Source organism: Chanodichthys erythropterus, chromosome 6 (assembly GCF_024489055.1).
Source record: "Chanodichthys erythropterus isolate Z2021 chromosome 6, ASM2448905v1, whole genome shotgun sequence".
NCBI classification, from domain to species: Eukaryota; Metazoa; Chordata; class Actinopteri; order Cypriniformes; family Xenocyprididae; genus Chanodichthys; species Chanodichthys erythropterus.
Window position 1 is genome coordinate 2,192,501 of NC_090226.1, and position 10,433 is coordinate 2,202,933.

General features: G+C 34.6%; 1 protein-coding gene across 1 annotated transcript in view; it reads left to right on the forward strand.

The window, feature by feature from the left end:
- Window positions 1-7,363, forward strand: part of ankrd13c (ankyrin repeat domain 13C) — a 22,952-nt gene extending 15,589 nt beyond the window's left edge. Inside the window, exons 8-13 of the mRNA XM_067387699.1 lie at window positions 14-145; window positions 1,758-1,919; window positions 2,763-2,842; window positions 2,931-3,029; window positions 3,107-3,207; window positions 5,933-7,363. Coding sequence (XP_067243800.1) covers window positions 14-145; window positions 1,758-1,919; window positions 2,763-2,842; window positions 2,931-3,029; window positions 3,107-3,207; window positions 5,933-6,063 — 705 coding nt within the window. The 3' untranslated portion in view covers window positions 6,064-7,363. The remainder of the gene's footprint in view (window positions 1-13; window positions 146-1,757; window positions 1,920-2,762; window positions 2,843-2,930; window positions 3,030-3,106; window positions 3,208-5,932) is intronic.
- Window positions 7,364-10,433: the final 3,070 nt, after the last annotated feature.

Here is a 10,433-nt window from a genome sequence, read left to right on the forward strand (position 1 = left end):
TGTGATGTTTCAGGAGTCCGAGATGGAGACGGAGGAGGAGGTGGACATCCTCATGAGCAGCGACATTTACTCCGCCACCCTCTCCACCAAATCCATCACCTTCTCACGGGCGCAGACGGGCTGGCTCTTTAGAGAGGACAAAACGGTCAGTGTGTCTGCTGCAAAATCAGGGTTATTAGAGTGAAATTAAACTATAACGACCCATAACAAACGTTTTTGTTGCTTGAAATAAAGTCGGCATGAAAGGAAAGTTCCCTATTGTGCCGTATATCCGAGTGAAACTGTTTCTCAAACAAGAACAAATGTTGATTTTGTCTGTGGGGGATTGATTGGATGGTTGTGGTTTGCTATTGGTGGATCTCATGTGAGTGACAGGTTGCTCCGCCCTCATCATCAGAGAAGAAAGGGAGTTATTCTGATTCAAGATTACGAGGAACATGAATTTAAAACAATAATGATGTGCACCGATAAATAATTTATAATAAACACTAAAATATTCCATTAAAAAAAATGTGACACGAGCAAGTGTGCTGTTATACCTGAATATCAGCACGATTGCAAATATCATTTTTTTACATAAACAAGAAAGTTAATATTGTTTTAGACACAATATTATCTGTTTTTGCTCTTTCACCAACAAAAATAGCTCCAAATAAAGCCACAACAGAACCGGCGGTGCATCTCCATCTCCGAACGAATCAATAATTCAATGATCCATTCATAAAGACAGAAACTTGCTCCGTTTCTGAATGATTCGGCTGTTTGAATGAATGAATAAATGGATGAATTAATGACTCAGTCATTAAAGGGATAGTTCACCCAAAAATTTAAATTATATACCACATACCATACTCAGACATCCTAGGTGTATATATGACTATCTTCTTTCAGACGAACACAATCTGGGATATATTTAAAAATATCCTTGCTTTTCCGAGCTTTATAATGGGAGTGAATGGAGGGCGTGAGATTTTGAAGGCCAAATAAAGTGCATCTGTTCATCATAAAAATAATCCATACGGCTCCATGGGGTTAATAAAGACCTTCTGAAGTGTAGCGATGCGTTTTTGTAAGAAAAATATCCTTATTTAAAACTTTATGAACTATAATATCAGACTGCCGTATACATTGTTCCTGGCTGAAGAGTGACCTCTGACCTGAAGCATGACATAATGACAAATGCGGAAGCGCAGAGGATAGAGCAAAACAAAACACCGGTCAAGATTAAGAAGTCTAAAATGAGAAATTATTTTAAAGAGAATTTAAATAAGGATATTTTTCTTACAAAAACACATCGCTTCGCTTCTGAAGGCCTTTATTAACCCACTGGAGCCGTATGGATTATTTTTTATAATGGATGAATGAACTTTTTTGGGCTTCAAAATCTCACGCCCTCCATTCACTATCATTATAAAGCTTGTAGGACTAAGGATATTTTTAAATATATCTCAGATTGTGTTCGTCTGAAAGAAGATAGTCATAATCACCTAGAATGGCTTGAGGGTGAGTAAATCATGGGATAATTTTCGTTTTTGGGTGAACTATCCATTTAAGACAATGACTTGCTGCTGCCTACTAACTCATTTTTAAAGTTCGTTTCATTTAAATTTGATTTTAAATTCAATATTCTAAATATTATTTCAAGCATTAATTTCATCGCATAATTCATGCAGTTGTAATCGCATCTAAAAGCTGTTCTTTGCAGTGCATCTAAAAAAATCCTTTTGATGCCATCTGAAAGCAACTTGTTCCCACAGGAGCGTGTTGGGAATTTCCTGGCAGATTTCTACATGGTCAACGGTCTGGTTCTGGAGTCCAGGAAGAGACGCGAGCACTTGAGCGAGGAGGACATCCTGAGGAACAAGGCCATCATGGAGAGCTTCAGCAAAGGAGGGAATCTCATCGAGCAGAACTTCGAGGTGACCCTGTGTTCCTCTATATCTATCTATCATATAAATATGTATATATATAAGGGTGCAATTTGTAGGGAGGGATGGGGGGGATTTTCCCCCCTTCTGGTCTGTGTATCCCTGCCTCTGCTGAATTATCCCTGGTGATGCTACTTCACAAACCACCAACGGAGCATATCAAATACCAAAAATAAAAATCTTTTTTTTAAAACATCACCAAGTTAAACGCTGCGTTTATAGCCTTGGTGAGCAGACGAAATCTTAGTGGTTCCAATGCTCTTTTGTTTGAGCCTGTTTATGGCATTGAGCTTTCTGATAATAGTGTTGGCTCTGCTCAATTTGTTATCTGTGACCATGTGCATTTCAAAACGTCAGTCCTTTAGATTGATGAGCGTGAGTCACTAGCGTCCTCTGCTGGTGACGAACCTTTAGTTCAGCATTAAAGTCTTGAGAACAAGAGACGCTGTTCAAGTGAAGAGTAGGTCACTCATGAGTGCTCTATAGTTTAAACTGCCCATATTATGATCATTAGAATACATTTACATGATTTAAAGTTTAAGAAATGCATAATTTCTGCAGCACCTCTTTACCATAACCACCAGTTTCAACACACTACTAACTAACTCAACCAGGCCCCGCCCCTTTATTCTGCATAGGAATTATTTAAATAAGGAATATTGTGACATGTTCGTTCCCGGAAGAAAACTCAAGACAGTGGTTCAGAAACAACTGCTGGAGGGACTTTGAAAAGCTTTTTAATGCTCAAACAGCAACAGTAAAGAAAGTTTAAAGTGTAAAAAAGCACTTTAAATTTAGTTAAATAATTGCTTCTCTCTCTGTGTCCTCTGATAGCCAATGAGGCGTCAGTCGCTGACCGCTCCATCTCCGAACACTATATCCTGGGAGGAGTACATCACCGCTGAGACGGGAAAGTACGTCAGACCTCCATCACGAGCAAACGTGAGTGAAACACATTGTAAGATGAATTGATGGAAGCACATGTTCTCTGGTCTCTTCTAGGGCTCCTCATCTGGGCCGAGAGCTCGTGTGCAAAGAGAGCAAGAAGAACTTCAAAGCAACGGTAGCCATGAGTCAAGACTTTCCTCTGGGCATCGAGTCGTAAGTGTCCCGCGTTCATTCCAGAGACTCCAGACGATATCCACTGGATGTTTACTGATCATATCTCTGTTTTACAGGCTGTTAAATGTTTTGGAGGTCATCGCACCCTTCAAGCACTTTAATAAACTCAGAGAATTCGTTCAGATGAAACTCCCACCTGGATTTCCTGTCAAATTAGGTAAACGGACACATTTACCACACATTATCAGTGTTCAGAGACTGAAGCTTGTTCACTGTTAGTTCATGTTAACTAAGAAAGCTTAACCCTTGTGCGGTCTTCGTTTGGGAAGTCACACTCAGGGTCTTTGGGGTCTCCACAGACCGCAGGCAACAAAATGATTGTTTTTTAAACAAATGTAATTTTACTGTTTATTAATGTTTTTACTCCACATTTTTGCAGTTTTTGGAGGATTTTTCATATTTTTTAAAATTTATATAAATTAATTAAAAAATATTTTTTAAATAGGTTTTTATACAAAAACAGCTTTTTATGTAAAATTGACTTTATAAAAGACCCACATTTCTAACTTTCATTCATGGTGATAACATGGATAATTTGGCATGGTTTAGTGTAAGATTTTTGCCCATCTTCTAAATATTATGAAATCACAATTATGACAATAAAAATTACTTTTTGTGAAAGTTTAGCTTTTTTTTTTACTGAAAAAAAATACGTTTTTCAATAATGTTGATTTTGAGGATGAATTTTGTCCATTTTCTAAGTGGGGTCTCATAATAATATAACAATATTGAAAAACTGATTTTTTTCATTACAAAAAATACTAAACTTAGCATTTATTGTCATAATTGTGATTTCATTATATGTAGATATGAATCCAATTGAAAAAAACTTGTGAAAAGATGTCTTTCAGTCAGTCATATAGCAAATAGTGGAGCTCTGCAGCATCTACTGGTAAAAGTTATAATTTTTTACTTTTAAAACTGCATTTTCCAAAAGATGAGCAAAAATCTTACACTAAACCATGTCAAATTATCCATGTTAACCCCATGAATGAAAGTTAGAAATGTGGGTCTTTTATAAAGTGAATTTTACATAAAAAGCTGCTTTTGTATAAAAACAAAATGTTTATTTATTTATATAAATTTGAAAAGATGTGATCAATCCTCCAAAAACTGCACAGATATGAAGTAAAAATATAAATAAACAGTAAAATTACATTTGTTTTTTAATTAATTTTTTTTGACCCCAAAGTTTTTTTTCTACACTAACATAAAAACAAGATATCGCTCCAATTTTTTTTAATTTGTAGATCTAGAAAGTGTTAACTACTGTACAAATCTGTGTTTTGTCATTTGGACAAAGAGAACTTTTTTTTTTCTTTATTTTTTAATTTTAGCAAACATCATTTGGTGTCTAAAAAGACCCCAAAGACCCTATAAGGGTTAATGAAATTCCCAACATGCAGCAGCTTCAGTTATTTGGTTTGAATAATTTTATTAGTCGATGTTGAATGCAGTGATGTATTTTGACAAAAACACAAACATGGATAAATGTAAAGTATGGATGAATTGGAATCGTTGAGTTGTTATGCCATTATTACCAGTGGTGGACAGTAACGAAATCATTTTACTTTCTGTTCTTAAGTACATATTTCAAGTATCTGTATGGAGTATTTTTACTTTGGGAAACTTTTACTTTTTACATCCCAAAGCATAATATCATACTTTTTACTCCATTTGATAAAAATACATTCCACGTTATTTTGTGAACGAACCAATTCTTTTCATTGAACCTGTTGAATTGGTTCATAAATCACACTGAATGATTCATTCACAAATCAGGCTGATCCAATTGCAGCTGTTCTTGAGTCAACAACTCACTGATTCAATGATCCGGTCAAAAAGTAAATTACTAATTCCTATTTTAGTATTGATTGTAAATGAAAATCCTATTTAAGTCATGACTGTCAGTTATTTGTGAACTAAATCGGCTGTTAATAGTGTATAATATTTATAAGAATATATATAATGCTCAAGTAGTTTTGGTTATAAAATAAAAATTTGCTTATTTGCAGATCAATACATATTAAATGTCTACATCAATCTTTCTTATTAGTGCTGAATAATAAATAGTAATGGCTAGAATAAATCAATCGGTGCTTTTCACTTTTAATACTCAAGTACATTAGAAATCAATGAATTTTGTTCTTTACTCAAGTAATATTGAAAATGAGTATTTGTACTTTTAATGCAGTAATATTTTATTAGAGTATCTGTACTTTAATGCTGGCTACACACGATTTTGGGCCCAATTTGATATACCGAATTGAGCTCTCTTTCACGTATTCTTGCGCTTGAACAGACGCTCAAACTAAATTGTCAACAAAAATGCCCGTCTTGGCAAGTATCCTTCTAAACATAACACTGAATGTAAGCACTTGAGAAATAAAACACGTGTGTATCAGTATATTGGATCTGCGCATTAGCTCTTAAAGTGACAGCAGCCTAATATTCCTGCTGCTTTCTGTGTTTTTATTGTTAATCAAACAACAAGAACAATCACTCATTGCTCTTGACTGAATAACTTAAATAAGGATTAATCAAAGTTTCATCACGATTCGGTGCATACAGTCAGTCACAGGCGATTTACACTCCAATCCAGAAGGGGGCGCACGTGGTAATGCAGCAGGAAAAAGTGCAGACGATTTACGCATAGATATGTTTCAACCGCAGGAAGACATCAATGAAACAGCTTGAGAATAATATCTAACGTAGCATTACATTCACATCAGGAAAGTCATTCAGTGTCCACTAGAGAAATTTCACTAAGTATATGCACTATATTAGCTTATATATTTACTTTACCTGTTAGTAATGTCTTAATTATTTAACATACGTTTAGATGAATTTGTGTGATTTTAATGTGCGATTCCCATTCGCAGACATCCCCGTTTTCCCCACCATCACCGCCACCGTGACCTTTCAGGAGTTCCGTTACGACGAGTTTGACGAGTCCATTTTTACGATTCCCAGCGACTACAAAGAGGATCCCAGCCGCTTCCCAGACCTCTGAGCTGCTCTGTATCCCACTTTTTCCCCCGTTGTTCCCGTCTCCATCTCCTCCCATCCAGACCGACATCTCCCTCCGGTTACTTCTGAGACGTTTGCAGATGGAGACGTAGAAAACACTTGTAATATGGACACAAAGGGATCGTGCTGAAGGGAAGTGATCAACACTGCTGACTCCTGGTACGCAGCTGCACTACATGATAAAACACGAGTTCTACACAACCAGACGAGGAATCGCAGATGTGTGGAGCTCAGGACAGTACGATACGCTAGAAACACAGCGTCAGAGTCACTTCACATCACCTCTGTAACTGGCAGGAAATATGGCATTATAAATTATTACATAAGCAGCGTTTTCATATATATCTTTGTACAACTGTTACAAACTTGTATACTTCACTTAAAGGAAACGTGTATATTTAGGAAAGAAGCGGGAGGCGTGTGTATATGATTTGAATTGTACGAAATCTGTCACAGAATACAATGTATATGTAATTTCTACAGATAAGAGAAGACTTTCTTTGTGCAACTTGTAAATACCAGTTCTTTTGCTTGTCCTTTGTGTTTCTGTTGCATTATGGGAAATGGGCTGCGTCACTTTCTTCTTCACTGTGTTCAGGTGGTTTTGTTGCTTTCTCACATCCTAATAACTAGTGTTTTTGAACTGGGACGATCGTACAGGGCCGGATGTATATGTAGCAGAAACGTTTCGATGGACGGGAACTTTCAGCTGCTGCAGCCCGTCGGTTTTGGTTCACTTTTTCACCTTGATAGATGGATGTAAATAATTCAAATTTAAAAATGTTTTCCAATGTAGTATAATTGACATGTATAACTGACGAATATGTTTATTATTGAGATGTTAGTGTGAAATGTTTCCAGAGACGTCAGGTGATATGGCAACGACATCTTACTCGAGTGTTTTATATGTTTTTGCTGTGTGCCGAGGGAAAAGGAGCTCCCGTCAAATTTGCACCAGCAATATCCAGTTGGAAAAAAAATATATTTTTATGTTTCTTGTGTTTTTGTTTTTTTCCTCCTCAGAATGGAAACGAGCTGCAACACTTCCATGACCCACTACTGGCTAGTGTGGAAAACTCTTGTGTTTTGCTATATTCCTTTTTATTTTTAATACCAGCTTTTTTCCCTGTGTTTGTTTTCATTGTTTTTAGATTTGCTTTATGCCTTCAGTACTTCAATTCTCTCCCAAATGCATCAAACTCCTTGATGTACAGCAGGAACCTTGTATGAACCTGCTGCACTTTTACATGACAAATTGTAATTAATAAAATGTCCACGTATCAATCTCCTGTGAGGATTTGTTTTTGGTCAAACTCTTTTATTAGCAAGATATTGTTGCCTTACAAAAAAATACTATATTGTTTTTAAACCATACTATAGTAAAGTGTAGTATACTGTATATACAGGGTTGGGGAGTAACAAAATACATGTAACTTAGTAACGTATTTCATTAGTTACATTTTAAATGGGTGGTAATCAAATTACAGTTACATCTGAAAAGTATTTTCAGATTACCAAAGTGATTACTTTTAATTTTAATGTCATTTAAACATTAATGTAAACAGCAATTGGTGATTCTCCGACTCTGACAGTCTGCAAAAGCATCCTAAGCTATAGTTCTGCTTAAAAGTATGCGAATATGTAACATTTTAATCATTTTAACAAAATAAGAGGGATCATAAAAATTGCATTTTATTTTTATTTAGTCCTGTCCTGAATAAACTATTTCACATAATGGATGTTTACATACACTCCACAAGACAAAATAACTGAATTTATAAACATTGCCCCATTCAAAAATGTACATACTCTTGAATCTTAACTGTCCTGTCATTACTGGATGACCCACGACTGTTTTCATATTTTGCGATAGTTGTTTGTGAGTCCCTTGTAATTGTAAAAAAGGTAATTGCAACTTTTTATCTCACAATTCTGACATTTTTTCTCAAAATTGTGATAAACTCACAGTTGCAAGTTATAAAGTCAGAATTGCATGATTAAAACTTGCAATTCCTACTTATTTCTCACAATTATGAGTTTAAATCTCACAATTATGACTTTTCTTGCAATTCAGACATTTTTCTGAAAAATTACAGTTTCTCACAATTATGACTTTTCTGAAAATTGATTTTATATATCAGAATTCTGACTTTTCTCAATATTATGAGTTTATATCTCACAATTCTGACTTTACAACTCATGACTGCAACTTTATATCACACAATTCTGATAAAAAAGTCAGAATTGTGAGATAAAAACTTGCAATTGCCTTGTTTTTATGTTACATTTTTCTTAGTATTCCAAAGTATTCTAAAGTATTTAGATTAAGTTACAAAACTTGGGTAATCTAACGAAATATGTTACAAATTACTTTTTAAAGCATGTATTTTGTAATCTGTAGTGAAATACATTTTAAAAGTAACCTACCTAGCCCTGTGTATATACAGTATTATAGTATTTACAACACTTTAATGAATGCTACAGCATACTGTAGTGAACAGATAGTGAACTATAGTGATACTACTGATAGTGAACTTGTTAACTATAGTGAACTGATAAACTGTAATACTGTAGTATACTGTAGTTTTTACTACAGTAAACTGTATTGTATAATATACCCTATAGTTGTAGAAAACTTAGTATAGTTTTGGGTAATTTGTTTATATTACCACAGCAACTAGAATTACCACAACAAATTAATTCAAGTACTTTACTATAGTATGGTTCATGAACACTATAAAATACTATTGTATTTTTTTCGGGTCAAACTAATGGATGTTTTCTGTGAAATAAGTGTACTCAAATCTAAAGTATGGGTAGTAGCCTATCAAATTGTTACTCAATTAAAATTTACTGGAATGAATTTAAAATATCCACATTTAATTGTTCTTAAAATACCTTTTAGTTTTAGAAATTAGCTGATGAAATATTAACTGATTAGCAAGCTGTTAATCACAAAATTCTTGTCCTGTCTTTAGTTTTAGAAAGTTTTCAGCTGGAATGCATAATTCTGATTGGTCGATTCGTACAGCGGGAAATTATGCCAACGAACGACGTAAATTTCGTTTCGTTTAAGACTTAAGTATTAATATTACTTTAATATTTTGCAGTGCTGATTATGTATATTGTAATGGACTATTTTAGCTAAAGCTTTAAGGTAGTGTACTGAGGTCTGTTAGCTTTGATGATTGTTAAAATCGTTTAAATACCTATAACGTCGAGTTTTTGCATTTGACTAAACCAGTTTTGTGTTATTACTCTAATATAATCAATGTGTGAAAAGTCTCCTCAGAATTTCGCGCCATTTGTCCGCGCGCAGGCGAGCGCGTAAAAACTGACACGTTAATATTTGAATACAGTTACCGAAAAAATGTCATTAAATGATAAAGACTTGTTAATCTTAACTTGACAAATTGAAAACAGTGACACAAGACCTACAAAAACATTTTGGATGCAACGGGAATCTAAGGTATATTACTGTATAATTTCTTCTTAAAGGGTTAACGTTAGATCACCCCAAAATTAAATTTCTGTCATTAATTACTCTCCCTCATGTTGTTCTCAGACTTTAGTTCATCTTCGGAACACAAATGAATATCTTTTTGATGACAGAATGCATAATTCTCTTCAGAAAATTTGGACTAAACCACTAGATATGGATGTTTTCCGATCTATATTAACTTTTTGAAGCGTCAAAGTTTAAGTTGCAAAGGCAGTCTATGGAAGGAAATCTGACAGCAAAAAGATCTTAAAGGGTTAGTTCACCCAAAAATGAAAATAATGTCATTTGTTATTCATCCTCATGCCGTTTTACACCCCCGTAAGACCTTCGTTAATCTTCAGAACACAAATTAAGATATTTTTGTTGAAATCTGATGGCTCAGTGAGGCCTTCATAGCCAGCAATGACATTTCCTCTCTCAAGATCCATGAATGTACTAAAAACATATTTAAATCAGTTCATGTGAGTACAGTGGTTCAATATTAATATTATAAAAGCCACGAGAATATTTTTGGTGTGCCAAAAAAACAAAATAACGACTTATTTAGTGATGGCCAATTTCAAAACACTGCTTCAGGAAGCTTCGGAGCGTTATGAATCTTTTGTGACGAATCATGATTCGGATAGCGTGTCAAACCACCAAACTGCTGAAATCACATGACTTTGGCACTCCAAATCATGATTCGACACAGATTCATAATGCTCTAAAGCTTCCTGAAGCAGTGTTTTGAAATCGGCCATCACTAAATAAGTCGTTTTTTTGGCACATTTTAAGGTGAACTAACTCTTTAACAGATCTAGCAATGGACAAATAGGAGCCAAGAATTTAATATGAAGTTTTATTTTCAATTT